This window comes from Scylla paramamosain, chromosome 27, assembly GCF_035594125.1.
Source record: "Scylla paramamosain isolate STU-SP2022 chromosome 27, ASM3559412v1, whole genome shotgun sequence".
In the NCBI taxonomy this organism is placed as follows: domain Eukaryota; kingdom Metazoa; phylum Arthropoda; class Malacostraca; order Decapoda; family Portunidae; genus Scylla; species Scylla paramamosain.
In genome coordinates this window covers 16733183-16749938 of record NC_087177.1, presented here as the reverse complement: position 1 = coordinate 16749938, position 16756 = coordinate 16733183, and the positions used below count along the sequence as shown (strand labels likewise).

Below are 16756 nucleotides of genomic sequence, written 5' to 3'. Positions count from 1 at the left end.
TGCACACCAACCATACCTCATGAGCCAGAAGAGAGTGGCAACAGTTATTACAAATTGGACTTTGATATTCTTCCTCCTAAATAAAGTGTTGGAACTATTGTTCCAACAGGAAATTTAAAGGTGATTTGTATTAGTTCAATTCAGATGTAAAAATCCACCCTAACAAGTGGATGAACCAATGAAGATCAGGGTAGAATGGATTCACACTCCCGGAGCAAACCAATATCAATCCACTTGGTATGCAGGGAGTCAGTCACATTCAAGAAGCAGTCAGATATACATACCCTGCTCTCTCATTTAAGTCACACTGCAGCCAGCATCTTGAACAGTTTAGTCTCATCCTTACTCAGCTTACCACTACCCGAGGCAAACATTCTACCCAAACTCCAGCTAAGCACTCTGTTTAGTCACAGGCCTGTGTGCTGATAAGTACTTAGCTTCCTGTGTGTCCACTTATACAAAGGTAATACTTATAATGTGGCATTGGCCTTTACAACCAATCACCCACAGAGGTATGCAGTTAGTAATTCCATAGGACTGAGTTAGATTATGTTCGGCCAGAATGCTTGGGGGATCCAAATAGGAAACACCTTCCCCAGTTTGGTTAGGTTTGGTTTGGTTAGGTTAGGTTAGGTTAGGATAGGTTAGGATAGGCTTGGTTATGTTCAGTGAGGTTAATGTCCTTGAGAGGGTCTAGGAGAATCAAGTATCTCCCACAAGTTTACTTAGGTTAGGTAGATTACATTTGGTTAGGTTAATTGTCCTTGGGATGGTTCAGATGGGACAAAGCCCCTAGTTATAATATATTAGTTTGGGTAAAATTTTTCCCAAAAACTTTTAATTTTGGATTTCCTCATTAAGCTATATATTATATATATATATATATATATATATATATATATATATATATATATATATATATATATATATATATATATATATATATATATTTTTTTTTTTTTTTTTTTTTTTTTTTTTTTATTGATCATTTGATATGATGTAACATATTGCATATTTGTTTTTTACACAATTTCCCAAGGTCCACATCACTACCATGTTTCTGTTTTACATTTTTAGGTGAAGAAAATGGGTAAAGACCAATTTGGGATCAGTTTTATAAAACAAACACCAAAAAAATAAAACAAAAAAGAAAAATGCATGAAATACATGTGAAATGTAGAAATTAACATTATCCAACAAATATTATCTTTAAGATTAAGTCTACCCTTGGATTGTAAAAAGGGCCAAAATGGAAATATGGAGCTAATACTGTGGTCTTTCTTGTGTTATCTTGAGAACATACCACATTTTGTATGTGTGTGTTGGTTGCTGGATATCATCATGTATAACTTACAAATAAAACAATCAATCAGTCAATCAAAAGTTATGTTACTGATGAGACCAAGATGATCACCAAGGGCTTAGTGATTTTCAAATGTCTTGCCACTACACAAGTAAAGCTGTAGAGTATTGGGTAAAATACTCTATTACCAATTTCTCTATTTCACATGAAACTATTTTTTCTGGTAGCTTTCAGGCTGTTTTGATCAAATCTACTTGTTGTTTTTTCACAGAAATCATTACTTTTTTCCTTGACCCCCATCCCTCAGAAACTAATGATTTGCAATGAAAAAAAGCTGATCAATAAAAAGAAAAAAATCTACCAGAATTAAATAGTTTCATTCTTACAAATAAGTAACACAGCAGTGACACTCACTCATAATATTTCCCCCAAGAGAACTGGCCGCCACTCACCCATGGTCACCAGCTGGCTGTCACACACCACCACCTAACCTAACCTAACTTAACCAAACTAACTTACCAAACCAATCTAACCTAACCTAGCCAAATTAAACCCAACCTAACTGAACTTTAAATAATTTCCATTTGGTATAAAAACTGTTCAAATTACTCAGAATAAGAAGCTCTATCTGATGAGAAGGGTATGAAAAGCCATGTTGAGATTGGTGAAAGACTGAAATAATACCCAACACTGGGATTGTGGTAATAGTGTGCCTCTTACTTAAAACATTTTTGCTTCATTTACATGATTCCTATCCTGTAATTCTGACATTTGATAAAGATCCCAAAGAAAGCTTCAGAATAAGATAACAGTATTTAACACAACATCCAAATAAAAGATAACATGAAGGCAAACCAAGCTAAGTCCTTACACTTTAAATCGAGAGGAAAAAAGTGGACATGGACAGAACATGTGATGCACCCAACAAAATACGAATAACAGAATGACCACTAAATATTCACTAAAGGAGGCAAGGCAGAGGCAAGTAGATTACCCCAAGAGATAAGTTTTGGTAGGGCGGATTGCAATAAATGGCCAGCTAATAAATTAGTAAAGGAACGGAATAAGATTTATCTCTTTAATGGAATTACAGTCTGATAATGGTAATGTGGTATCCCAAGATAATGTACAACATAATATGTGGAACGGGGGGCGTAGAGACGAATATTATTTCAATTATACTTTCCCGACGTTTAACAAGTTATAACTTCCATGTCAATATATTTCTATTGTGCAGTTCGATGTCCAATGGAACATTTTCTCCTGTTTCGATACCCAAAGGTTTTGCAAATATATGTAGCATTGCCTTACCTAGTAAACCAGGATCCTCTTCCATGTTTGTACCAGGGATACGACACTGTCAGTCTGTCACTGTTCCCAAAGGAAGCTATAAAAAGACTTCCAGTGACAAATAGAAAGGTTAAAAAATGTTACGTGAAATATGCGGATATGAAAATTGTGGTTTTAAAACATCATTCCATACCGTCTTTATTAGGAAAAATGCAAAATTACATTACCCATGCTGAGAAGAGGAAGACACGACAGGAAAATATTTATCTAATACCGAACAGATTGGACAAATTACAAGTTATAATAGATGCTGAAGATTAAGAAGTTATGAGAAAAGAGTAGAATTAAGGAATAAAGACCCCTGGAACTGCCGTTAAAAACACTAAAATTTTGACTCAATACTACAGGGGCAGGGCCCAGCTAGTATGCAAAATCTTGGCAGCACATTATTTTAGCATAAGATGATCCTCCAGTATACACAACAAGAGTACAAGATGAGTAAAATTAGCCTACATGACTGGTTAAATTAAGGAATCACAATAATGGATATATGGGGGCAATGATATAAATGAAAACCGTGAAATAGGAGAACAAGGGGGTGATGCATGATGAATGAAAAGAAAGAAAGAAAGGAATGATGAAAGTTGAAAAAAAAATGAATGAGAAATATGAGAAAAGGAAATATGTAGAATGGACAAGGAATACGAAACAAGTGTTAGAAAAGAGTAAAGGGAGAGTGGATGGAGATTTTGGAAGATATACAACTATCATAAGATTTATAATTGATGTGATATGAAACATTTCTAAACTATCAATGAACAGCCCTCCCGAAGGGATTCCTTTCATACTCTTTGGTTTGAAAGGAATAGTTTGACGCAATGTTACTATTTTTTTTTTTTCCATACAAAAATGGAAGAAACATAATAATGTGCGTTTTATCCTAATATAAATGAATATGTGAAACAATGTTTGAAAAGGAAACAAGTGGACAGTGGCTTTTTCCATAGTAATATGTTGTACATAAACAACTTAGTGCATAATGTAACATAATAATGTTTCTTATTATATTTTTCTTAAGAAGTACCCGTACGGTTGAATCTACTGATGTTTGAAAACAGTGACTGTACAACATCATTTAAAGGTTACCTTTAATCACCGTACAAAATAGATCTTGTGAGTAGTCATCGTCAACATCAGTAGCAACTCGGGGGTTCTCAAGATGGCGGATATAGAACTTGACGTCGACAACTTAATATCGCGCCTTTTAGAAGGTAATACTCGCTCTCCTCAAATATATGACTATTTTTATGAAGTTTACGAGATTTATATTTATATATATATGTCATATATTGATGATTATAAAGCTCACATACTAGTGAAAGTGGAGTGATATGTTTTCCTTCGCTTACTTTCTTTTGAGGATACACTTGTCATACACCACTTGAAGGGCCTCCACGGTGTAGCAATTAAAATATCTGCCAGGCAAAGTTGATGTGCCTCACTATTTTTCTTAGTAGATTTAGAAGAAAATATTAATGTATAGGCAATTCCTCAGGAATCGTCGCCTATAAAATTACGGAAACAGACACTCGAGGGTGCCCCGCCCTGCCCTGCTGTAGAGTCAGGGATGCCCCGCCCTATCCTCTCCTGCTGTAGACTCAAGGATGGCACTCCTTGTTCTGTCCTGCAGTACTCTTAAAGATGTCCTGTCCTATCTTGCATTATATCCAGAGATAGCCTTCCCTATCCTCTCCTGCATTATATCCAGAGATGCCCCTCCATGTAATGGCCTGCATTATATCCAGAGATGCCCCTCCATATAATGGCCTGCATTATATCCAGACATGCCCCTCTGTATTATGGCCTGCATTATATCTAGAGATGCCCCTCCTTACCCAGTCTTGCAGTACACTCAGGGATGTCCCATCCTGTTCTGCATTATACCCAGAGCCTCACATGTTCCTGCCTGTCCAGTATTCTTCCAGAGATAACCCTCCCTGGCCTGTCATGCAGTACACCTAGACATGTCTTCTTGCATTGCATCCAGAGATGACTGTCCTATCCTGTAGTATATGTGTATATTCAGGAATGGCCCTCCCTGTGTTATTTGTCACCAGAGGGCACTGTGGGATAACGAGCTGCATAACTGTTCCACAAGCAGGTCTTGGTTTCAGTTGATGGACAGTGCCTGCTTCTGTAGTGAGGCACCCTAGCTCCAACACTCCCTGATCTGCATTACTTAGACATGATCCTCCCTTTCAAACAGCATGTTCATGATGACTTTTTCTGTTATGCAGTGCACATAAGAATAAGAAGAGACTGCAGGTGGGCAGTTGACTACCTAAGACAGATCTTGAGCACTTAACTGGCCATCTCTCATCATCATCCAAAAATATATCCAATCTCCACTTGAAAGCCTCGAAATTAAAATTGAAGTATTTCTGCTATGAAGATGGGAATGCACAACAATATTTCCTTTACTAGAACATCATTTTATACATATATATTTATATATGCAGTAATCCCTCCAATATTCAGACTTTTCAGTATCTTGACATGACCATGTCTGTGTATTAAACCAGACACATCCAGTTAATTATCTGGACATACACTAGCACAATGCAGTGTTGCTGCAATAGTGTGACACCTTTTATTTGTTTGTGTGTTATCACAATGGGATGGCATCACTGCAGGAACTGCATATAGTGTGACACCAGCTGTAGTGAGACATCTCGCATTTATTTGCTTGTGTTTTGATCCTGCAGTGGTGTGACACCGGCCTTTCCTCCTCTCTCACAGGCAACCAGGCTTGAATAATGTTGTGGCAAACACATGGTTTATCCACATAAATAATCTGTATGTTCAGGTATATGAGCTGTACATATAAAGATGTATACATATTTACATAGTATGGATATATTTATTTTTACTACCTACAGAAATGTCATATATAACTGCAGTAATTTTTCACAGAGTGGTATTACTCTCATTTGCTATTGATATTCCTAGACAACCACACTTTTCCTTTTGGTGAACCTTGGTTGTGTTCACCACTCAGCCATTCCCTCACCTGTTACCTCTTATATGGAGCACATGCTTGTTGACATGCATGTCTGTTGAGAATTATTTCCTTATGGTGTATCATGTTATGAACAAATTTGACATTTATTTCCCTATTTTATGAGGCTTCACCCAACACACACACACACACACACACACACACACACACACACACACACACACACACACACACACACACACACACACACAGAATAAATATAAATCACCTTCAAGAAACACATTTACATGTATTGTGGCAGCTGTAGAACAAAGAGGGAGAGAAAAAAAAAGAAGTTCCATAAATAAGCATATGTGGCAGAAATATTATTGGAGCATGTCTTAGAATTGGTTGTACATGCACATAATACTATACAATACCATTTTCTGTACTGAGGTCCAGTTAATGATGAGAATTAAGCAGACATGCAATATCCAGATAAATGCAACATCTGTACTTGCTATGTTTTTTTTTTTTTTTTTTTTTTTTTTTTTTTTTTTTTTTTTTTTATGTAGGAAGGATACTGGCCAAGGGCAACAAAAATCTAATAAAAAAAAAAATGCCCACTGAAATGCCAGTCCCCTAAAAGGGTCAAAGCAGTGGTCAAAAATTGGTGGATAAGTGTCTTGAAACCTCCCTCTTGAAGGAATTCAAGTCATAGGAAGGTGGAAATACAGAAGCAGGCAGGGAGTTCCAGAGTTTACCAGAGCAAGGGATGAATAATTGAGGATACTGGTTAACTCTTGCGTTAGAGAGGTGGACAGAATAGGGGTGAGAGAAAGAAGAAAGTCTTGTGCAGCAAGGTACAAATTAGGATGGGTATTGGAGGGATTGTTGTACTATTCCACTTTACGTGCAGCACATCAGTACTATAAGGATTTTCTTCATTTGCTGACAAGCCCTGGACAGTATTTATTTTTTATTTGTTACCTTCTCAGATTGAGTTTTAATTCTTTCACTATGAATATTCACAAGAGATAAGTGCGGTGCATGTACGTAAATAGCATCACATATGCTTTTTTCATAATAACATACAAAATAGCCCAATGTAACTCATTTACTGTTTTTGTTCAGTACAGCTCTACCTACCATAATGCCCTTTCGGTTGTCTTCAGAATTATGTCTGAAGAGAGAAGTTTATAACAGTGGAAATAAAGAGCTGCTGTAACCAGTCACAAAAGGGAAAATATTGTGGTGCAGGTTAGCAGGAGCTTAGTTTAAAATTTACTCCATTTCAGCATTACATTCTGTGAATCATGTGAAGATATACCATACAGCATCATTAGATCCTTTTTATAAGGACTACCAGACAGCTGCTGAGGTGTTTGTCAAGCACAGAAGTTAGGGTTAGGAGCCCCAGAGGAGGGAAAGTTAAGAACCCATTAGGGTTAGGTTGGGAATCTTGTAGTGTAGGGTTGGGGTTAGTGCAGGGTTAGGAATCCATTCAGTTAGGAATCTTGTAGAATTGGATTACGGTCAGGAACTCTGTAGGATCAGGAACTCTTTAGATTAAGAATCCTCTAGGTTTAGGTTAGGATTAGGAACACACATTATAAAATTAAGAAGAAAAGAAAAGAAACACATGTGAATAAGGGTATGAAAAGGAAGGAGGAAAAGATGGGAGAAGAGAAAGGGATGAGGGAAGGATCACAAGTTTGTGATCACATGTACAGCAGGATGGGAATGAGCATTTATGGATGTACTGTAAGACAGGGCAGAGCATCTGTGAGTGTACTACAGAGCAGGGCAGAGCATCCCAGTGTATAATGGAAGTGCATGATAGAGAAGGATATCCTTGGGTGTAGATATTGCAAAAAAAAAAGTTAGAGATGTCCCTCAGTGTTCTGCAGAACAGGGCAGGGTTTTTTTTTTTTTTTTTTTTTTTTTAAGAAGGCCTCTGGCCAAGGGTAGTAAAATGTTGAAAAAAGGGCTCTCTTGAGTGCCAGCTTCTAAAGAGAATCCAAACAGAAAAAAATAATGGAGGATAGTTATCTTGAAACCTCCCTCTTGAAACAGTTAAAGTTATACAGAGGTGGAAATACAGAGGCAAGCAGGGAGTTCCAGAGTTTAACAGAGAAAAGGATAAATGATTGAAAATACTGGTTAACTCTTGCATTAGAGAGGTGGACAGAATAGGGATGTGAGAAAGTAGAAAGTCTTGTGCAGCAAACCTACAGGTAGAGAGGCACGCAGTTAGCAAGATAAGAACAGTTACCTTGAAAATAGTATTCAGTAAAATCCCTCTTATCCGGCATCAACAGGACCGCCAACGTGCCGGATACTTGAATAGAAGTGAAATTATGTCCACAATCACCACCCTACACTCACGCATCTTACCATAACAAAGATCAGCTGATCTTAATCAGCAGCTGATCTAATCAGCTGCTTAAGTGTAAGCACAACACGCTTCCTCTTTTCTACAACTTTAGGCATGATGAAGGCATCAGGCGATAAACAGTGCACACGCGGGACTGAGTCACTGAGCAAACACAGTGCAGTGGACCGCGGGTGGCGCGACGCTCTGGTGGCGAGGGCTCAAAGTATGCCTCACGTGGGAATTTTAATCAATTTTATGAGTACACATTGATTTTTTATTGATTTTAAGGCTCGGGGGAAAAATGTGCCGGATACTTGAAGCTGCTGGATACTCGAATGCCGGATGAGAGGGATTTTACTGTATTAAGATAACCAGAGATACAACATTGCAGCAATGAGAGACAGTTGAAAAAAAAAGCTTAAAAATGCAGTTTTGGGGGTTTTATTTATTTATTTATTTATTTATTTATTTATTTATTTATTTATTTATTTATTTATTCTTTTTTATTTTATATTTTTTGGGAGAGGGTTTATTTATTTTTTGCTTATTTCTCATTTATATGTAAATATGTAAGCATTTATAAAGTAATCTAAAATGAATTAAAAGATTTGAAGTGTTACATTCCTAAAGGACAGACCTCCTCAGGATCCCCCTAAGGGGAGGTGCCTCTGGCATTTTGCTTCTGCTAGTTGCAGGGACCTGAGGAGGTATTTTGCTGATTTTTCTTGGAATCACTAGTGCTTCCATGTTGGAGATCCATCCCTGTGTGCCGAGAGCATAATAGAGAGGTGATAGTGTCTGACATGGAGGCGTACATTCCTTACTCCTTTTTTCAACCTAAACCTTCTAAACCTTGGTTTAACACAGCCCATTCTTGTGATAGAGAGGTGGCCCACAAAAGGTAGTTGAGCCCTTCCATCACCAGAATCTCATGCACTTTATATTTTTACCTGGAACCATGCCAAGTCTGTTCTCCAACTAGCCAAAAACTCCTTCATTAATAGAAAGTGTCAAAATCTTTCAAGGTCCAACTCCCCTCATGACTTCTGGCAGCCAGCCAAAAACATCTCCAATAACTTTACTTCTTCGTCTTTCCCTCCTTTATTTCAGCCAGATGGCATCGCTGCTATCACATCTATCTCTAAAGCTGAATTCTTCACTCAAACCTTTGCTAAAAACTCTACCTTGGATGATACAGGGCTTGTTCCTCCCTCTCCTCCTTCCACTGACTACTTCATGCTACCTATTAAAATTCTTTACAATGATGTTTTCCATGCCCTTGCTGGCCTAAATCCTTAGAAGGCTCATGGACCTGATGGGCTCCTTCCTATTGTTCTTTGAAACTGTGCCTCTGTGGTTGCACCTTGCCTTGTCAAACTCTCAACTCTTTCTGCCAACATCTACCTTTCCTTCTTGCTGGAAGTTTGCCTACATTCAGCCTGTTCCTAAAAAGGGGTGACCATTCTAATCCCTCAAACTATCATCCTACTGCTTTAATTTCCTGCCTATCTAAAGTTTTTGAATCTGTCCTCAACAGGAAGATTTTTAAACATCTATCACTTCACAACCTTCTATCTAATAACTAGCACTGGTTCTGTCAAGGCTGCTCTATTGGTGATCTGGCCTTCCTTACTGAGTCTTTGTCATCCTCTTTTAGAAATTTTGGTGAAACTTTTGCTGTTGCCTTAGAGCATAATAGAGATCTGGCACAAAGCTTTGATTTAAAAAAACTACCCTTCTATGGCTTCTATTCTTCTCTCTGCAACTTTATCTCAAGTGTCCAGACCTTTCTATTGTTGCTGTGGTAGACGGTTACTGTTCTTCTCTTAAATCTATTAACAGTGGTGTTCCTCAGGGTTGTGTACTGTCACCTGCCGAAACAATAATTACTCCTAGTGAGCTAAAGCAATGTTCAGGGGGTGCTGTGAACTTATCATTAAACCCAGCTGTGACCTCACGGAATGTTCCCCTTTGTGTCTCACAACACAAGGGGGCAGTCACAGCCTGCCCTCTTAAGACAACTTTCTTCCTCCACAGAAAACTACAAGCACCTAATAACACACACACCCTTCACTCAAAAATTTTAAAATCATAATGGCGACTCCTATACCAGCCTTGGAGTCCCCATCGGGGGAGGGGACCATAAATGTCCCTAGGTCGGACTTCCTTTCTGTCGATGACCCTAAGTGTCTTGACACCCACCTCAGCTTTTTATTCATTAACTTCTGCAACATTCGCAGTCTAAGATTTAATTTTCAATCTGTAGAACACCACTTCTCCTCTTCTAAACCTCATCTTCTTTTTCTCACTGAAACTCAGGTGTCTGAGGCAACTGACAGTAGCCCCTTTTCTGTTCCCTCCTACTTTCTCAATCCTCATTTTCGATCCAAAGCTGGATGCTGTGTTTATGTGCGCAGTGACTTAACCTGCTCTCATGCCCACACTCTTGAATCTTCAGAGTTTTTCACCATCTGGCTACGACTACAGAGTCACTCTCAAACTAAATTTATCTTTGCTGTATACCTCACCTAACTCCTCTGACTATAAGAAATTCTTTGACTACTTAACTTCCAAAGTGGAGCACATTCTCACTCTCTTTCCTTTTGCAGAGATCTCCTTTCTTGGAGACTTCAATGTTCACCACCAGCTTTGGCTTTCCTCTCCCTTCACTAACCATCCTGGTGAACTAGCCTTCAACTTTGCTATCCTCCACGACCTAGAGCAATTGGTGCAACATCGTACTCATATTCCTGACCATCTTGGAGATACGCCCAACATTCTTGACCTTTTCCTGACCTCTAATCCTTCTGCTTATGCTGTCATCCTTTCTTCTCCGTTGGGCTCCTCCAATCACAATCTCATATCTGTATCTTGTCCTATCGCTCCAATCCCTCCTCAGGATCCTCCCTAAGCAAAGGTGCCTCTGGCATTTTGCCTCTGCTGGTTGGGGGGACTTGAGGAGGTATTTTGCTGATTTTCCTTGGAATGACTACTGCTTCCGTGTCAGAGACCTGTCTTTGTGTGCTGAGCGCATAACAGAGGTGATAGTGTCTGGCGTGGAGGCATACATTCCTCACTCATTTTCTCATCCTAAACCTTCTAAACCTTGGTTTAACACAGCTTGTTCTCGTGCTATACATGATAGAGAGGTGGCCCACAAAAGGTACTTAAGCCTTCCATCACCAGAATCTCATGCACTTTATATTTCTGCCCGAAACCATGCCAAGTCTGTTCTCCAACTAGCCAAAAACTCCTTCATAAACAGAAAGTGTCAAAACCTTTCAAGGTCTAACTCCCCTCATGACTTCTGGCAGCCAGCCAAAAACATCTCCAATAACTTTACTTCTTCGTCTTTCCCTCCTTTATTTCAGCCAGATGGCATCACTGCTATCACATCTATTTCTAAAGCTGAACTCTTCGCTCAAACCTTTGCTAAAAACTCTACCTTGGATGATTCTGGGCTTGCTACTCCCTCTCCTCCACCCTCTGACTACTTCATGCCACCTATTAAAATTCTTCGCAGTGATGTTTTCCATGCCCTCGCTGGCATAAACCCTCAGAAGGCTTATGGACCTGATGGGGTCCCTCCTATTGTTCTCCGAAACTGTGCCTCCGTGCTTGCATCTTGCCTAGTCAAACTCTTTCAGCTCTGTCTGTCAACATCTACCTTTCCTTCTTGCTGGAAGTTTGCCTACATTCAACCTGTTTCTAAAAAGGGTGACTGTTCTAATCCCTCAAACTACTGTCCTATTGGTTTAATTTCCTACCTATCTAAAGTTTTTGAATCTATCCTCAACAGGAAGATTCTTAAACATCTATCACTTCACAACCTTCTATCTGATCGCCAGTATGGGTTCCGTCAAGGCCACTCTACTGGTGATCTTCTGGCTTTCCTAACTAAGTCTTGGTCATCTTCTTTTAGGGATTTTGGTGAAACTTTTGCTGTTGCCTTGGACATATCAAAAGCTTTTGATAGAGTCTGGCACAAAGCTTTGATTTCCAAACTACCCTCCTACGGCTTCTCTCCTTCTCTCTGTAACTTCATCTCAAGTTTCCTTTCTGACCGTTCTATTGCTGCTGTGGTAGACAGTCACTTTTCTTCTCCTAATTCTATTAACAGTGGTGTTCCTCAAGGTTCTGTACTGTCACCCACTCTCTTCTTATTATTCATTAATGATCTTCTAAACCAAACTTGTCCTATCCACTCCTACACTGATGATACCACCCTGCACTTTTCCATGTCTTTTCATAGACGTCCAACCCTTCAGGAGGTAAACATATCACGCAGGGAAGCCACAGAACGCCTGACTTCTGATCTTTCTAAAATTTCTGATTGGGGCAGAGCAAACTTGGTATTGTTCAATGCCTCAAAAACTCAATTCCTCCATCTATCAACTCGACACAATCTTCCAGACAACTATCCCCTCTTCTTCAATGACACTCAACTGCCCCCCTCTTCTACACTGAACATCCTTGGTCTGTCCTTTACTTATAATCTGAACTGGAAACTTCACATCTCATCTCTAGCTAAAACAGCTTCTATGAAGTTAGGCATTCTGAGACGTCTCCGCCAGTTTTTCTCACCCCCCAAGCTGCTAACTTTGTAGAAGGGCCTTATCTGTCCATGTATGGAGTATGCTTCACATGTCTGGGGGGTCCACTCTTACTGCTCTTCTAGACTTACTGCTCTAGCTAAAACAGCTTCTATGAAGTTAGGCGTTCTGAGACGTCTCCGCCAGTTTTTCTCACCCCCCCAGCTGCTAACTCTGTACAAGGGCCTTATCCGTCCATGTATGGAGTATGCTTCACATGTCTGGGGGGGTTCCACTCACACTGCTCTTCTAGACAGGGTGGAATCAAAAGCTTTTCTTCTCATCAACTCCTCTCCTCTAATTGACTGTCTTCAGCCTCTCTCTCACTGCCGCAATGTTGCATATCTAGCTGTCTTCTACCGCTGTTTTCATACTAACTGCTCTTCTGATCTTGCTAACTGCATTTCTCCCCTCCTTCCGCAGCCTCGCTGCACAAGACTTTCTTCTTTCCCTCAGCCCTATTCTGTCCACCTCTCTAACGCATGAGTTAACCAGTATTCTCAATCATTCATCCCTTTCTCTGGTAAACTCTGGAACTCCCTGCCTGCTTCTGTATTTCCACCTTCCTATGACTTGAATTCCTTCAAGAAGGAGGTTTCAAGACACTTACTCATCAATTTTTGACCACTGCTTTGACCCTTTTATGGGACTGGCATTTCAGTGGGCATATTTTTTTTTATTGGATTTTTGTTGCCCTTGGCCTGTGTCCTTCCTATATAAAAAAAAAAAAAAAAGACAGGGTGGAATCAAAAGCTTTTCTTCTCATCAACTCCTCTCCTCTAATTGACTGTCTTCAGCCTCTCTCTCACTGTCGCAATGTTGCATCTCTAGCTGTCTTCTACCACTATTTTCATGCTAACTGCTCACCTGATCTTGCTAATTGCATGCTTTCCCTCCTCCCGCGGCTTCACTGCACAAGACTTTCTTCCTTCTCTCACCCCTATTCTGTCCACCTCTCTAACGCAAGAGTTAACCAGTATTCTCAATCATTCATCCCTTTCCCTGGTAAACTCTGGAACTCCCTGCCTGCTTCTGTATTTCCACCTTCCTATGTCTTGAATTCCTTCAAGAGGGAGGTTTCAAGACACTTATTCATCAATTTTTGACCACTGAGAGAGATCTAAACCAAACTTCTTGTCCTATCCACTCCTGCGCTGATGATACCACCCTGCACTTTTCCACATCTTTTTGTAGACGTCCAATCCTTCAGGAAGTAAACAGTTCACGAAGGAAAGCCACAGAACACCTGACTTCTTATCTCTCAGAAATTTCTGATTGGGGCAGAGGAAACTTAGTATTGTTCAATGCCTCAAAAACTCAATTCCTCCACCTATCAACTCGACACAACCTTCCAGACAACTATCCCCTCTTCAGTGACACTCAACTGGCTCCCACTTCTACATTGAACATCCCTGGTCTGTCCTTTATTTTTAAACTGGAAACTTCACATCTCATCTCTAGCTAAAACAGCTTCCATGAAGTTAGGTGTTCTGAGACGTCTCCGCCAGTTTTTCTCACCCTTCCAGCTGCTAACTCTGTACATGGCCCTTATCCATTCATGTGTGGAGTATACTTCACATATCTGGGGGGTCGGGGGTTCCACTCATAATGCTCTTATAGACGGGGTGGAATCAAAAGCTTTTCATCTCGACTGCTTTCCTCTGACTGTCTTCAGTCTCTTTCTCTTTGTTGCAGTGTTGCATCTCTTGCTGTGTTCTACTGCTATTTTCATGCTAACTGGTCTTCTGATTTTGCTAACTGCATGCCTTCTGCCATTCAATGGCCTTGCTGTACAAGGTTACAGGAATGTACAAAACCTTTGCTAACTTCTGTACAGGAAATGAATGGGTCAGGCTTGACTACTTTTACATTTATTTTATGTATATGTACATATATAAACTTTACTTATTAATATAATATAAAAGTAAATTTTTATATGTAGAACATTATTATTTTTTTTTTTTTTTTTGGGGGGGTGGGGGGGCTTTTTTTAATGTCAACCCTGATGAGAGTGAGAGAGAGGCTGAAGACAGTCAGTTAGAGGAGAGGTGTTGATAAGATGAAATGCTTTTGATTCCATTCTGCCTAAAAGAGTGGTATGAGTGGAATCACCTCATATGTGTGAAGCATACTCCATACATGGACAGATAAGGGTCCTGTTCAGAGTTAGCAGATAGGGATGTGAGAAAAACTGGCAGAGATGACTCATAACAATTAACTTCATAAAAGATGTTTTAGCTAGAGATGAGATGTGAAATTTCTAGTTTAGATTATAAGTAAAAGACAGATTGCAGATGTGCAATGTAGAAGAAGGGGACAATTGAAAGTCATTGAAGAAGAGGAGATAGTTATCTTGAAGGTTGTGTCAAGTTGATAGATGGAGGAATTGAGTTTTTTTAGGCATTGAACAATATATATAAATTTGCTCTGCCCTAACCAGAAATTTTAGAGAAATCAGAAGTCAGGCATTCTGTGGCTTCCCAGCATGATCTATTTAGGTAATTCTTGAAGGGCTGGATGTGTATGAAAAAGAGATAGAAAAGTGCAGAGTGGTATCATTAGTGTAGGAGTGGATAGGACAAGAAGTTTGGCTTAGGAAATTAATGATAAGTAATAGGAAGAGAGTGGATAATCAGTCAGAAAGGAAGCCTGAGATGAAGTTACAGGGAAAAGGATGGAAACTGTAGGAGAGTAGTTTGGAAATCACAGCTTTATGCCAGGCTCTATCAAAGACTTTTGATATGTCTAAGGCAACAGCAAAAGTTTTCCCAAAATCCCTAAAAGAGGATGAGCAAGACTCAGTAGGGAAAGCCCAAAGATTACTCATAGAGGTGCCACAACAGAATCCATACTGGTAATCACATATAAGGTTGTGAAGTGATGGATGTTTATGAATCATCCTGTTCAGGATAGACTGAAAAAGTCTAGAGAGGCAGGAAATCAAAGCAGTAGGGTGGTCACCCATTTTAGGAACAGGCTGAAAGTAGGCAAACTTTCAGCAGGAAGGAAAGGTAGATGTAAATAGACAGAGTTGGAAGAGTTGGACTAAGCAAGTGCAAGCATGGAGTTTCAGAGAATAATAGAGGGATCCCATCAGGTCCATAAGTCTTCTGAGAGTTAAGGTCAACAAGGGCATGGAAAACATCACTGCAGAGGTTCTTAATAAGTCGCATGAAATAGTTGGATGATGGAGGAGAGGGAGAAACAAGTTTTTAGCTAAGTTTTTAGCTAAGGTTTGCACAATGAGTTCAGCTTTAGAGATAGATGAGATGGCAGTAGTGCCATCTGGTTCAAATAAAGTAGGGAAAAATAAAGAAGCAAAGTTACTAGAGATTTTTTTTGGAAAGGTGCCAAGTCATGAAGGGAGTTAAATCTAGAAAGATAATAACTTTTTCTGTTGATGAAGGAGTTTTGGCTAGTTGGAGAACAGACTTGGCATAATTCTGCTTGATTCTGAGCAGAAATATAAAGTAATATTAAGTGATATAAACTGCATGTAATGCAAGATAGGGTGGGGCATCCCTTGGTGTACTGTAGGAAAGAGCAGGACATTCCTCAGTGAGAAAGAGCACTGAATTTATTGTTTTTGCCTGTAGTGCAACCATCTTCATTATTTTATTTGTAGGGAATCAGCAAAAGAGATCAAGTAGTACTCTTCTTTATGTTATTCTTGTTGTAGTTTGCAACTGTAGCTTCTGTAACCAAATGTTAGCTAGAGTTAAGGGTGCTGAATTGTCAAGACCTGACCACAGATATACTGAGGAAGAAAAAGGTGAAGAAATTCTGCTTTTCATTAAACATTCTTAGTACTATGTTATTCACTAAAACTCTGAACTGGTAATTTCATATCTCTCCTCTTCACAATTGTTTACTTAATACACAAGTATGTCTTTTTTTTTTTTTTAGTGTGTGTGTGTGTGTGGGGGGGGGGGGGTTGTCCACTCACAGTTCTTCTTGACAAGGTAGAGTCAAATGATCTTTTCTTCATCAACATCCGTCCTCTGAGACTTTAACCTCTCTCACTTTGCCACACAGTGTTGCATCTCTTGCTATATTCACCTGCCATTTTCATGCTGACTTCTATTCTGAATTTGCTAACTGCATGCCTCCCTTTCATGCAACCTTGATGCACAAGACTTTCTATTAACTTTCACCCATATTCTGTCCACCCTAATGTAAAAGTTAACCAGTACCTT

The 16756-nt window shown here is 39.4% G+C and overlaps 2 protein-coding genes across 4 annotated transcripts in view; one reads left to right on the top strand and one right to left on the bottom strand.

Moving 5' to 3' along the window:
- Positions 1-2745, bottom strand: part of LOC135114293 (LIM domain kinase 1-like) — a 267522-nt gene extending 264777 nt beyond the window's left edge. For 2 of the 3 annotated variants that reach the window (XM_064030183.1, XM_064030184.1), the window contains exon 1: positions 2615-2745. In XM_064030183.1, the coding sequence (XP_063886253.1) occupies positions 2615-2639 (25 nt within the window). In that variant the 5' untranslated portion in view covers positions 2640-2745. The remainder of the gene's footprint in view (positions 1-2614) is intronic. The other variant, XM_064030185.1, reaches the window with a different exon arrangement.
- A 991-nt stretch (positions 2746-3736) lies between these two features.
- The window catches only part of LOC135114294 (serine/threonine-protein phosphatase PP1-beta catalytic subunit), a 39256-nt gene continuing 26236 nt past the window's right edge, over positions 3737-16756 (top strand). Inside the window, exon 1 of the mRNA XM_064030187.1 lies at positions 3737-3864. Coding sequence (XP_063886257.1) covers positions 3813-3864 — 52 coding nt within the window. The 5' untranslated portion in view covers positions 3737-3812. The remainder of the gene's footprint in view (positions 3865-16756) is intronic.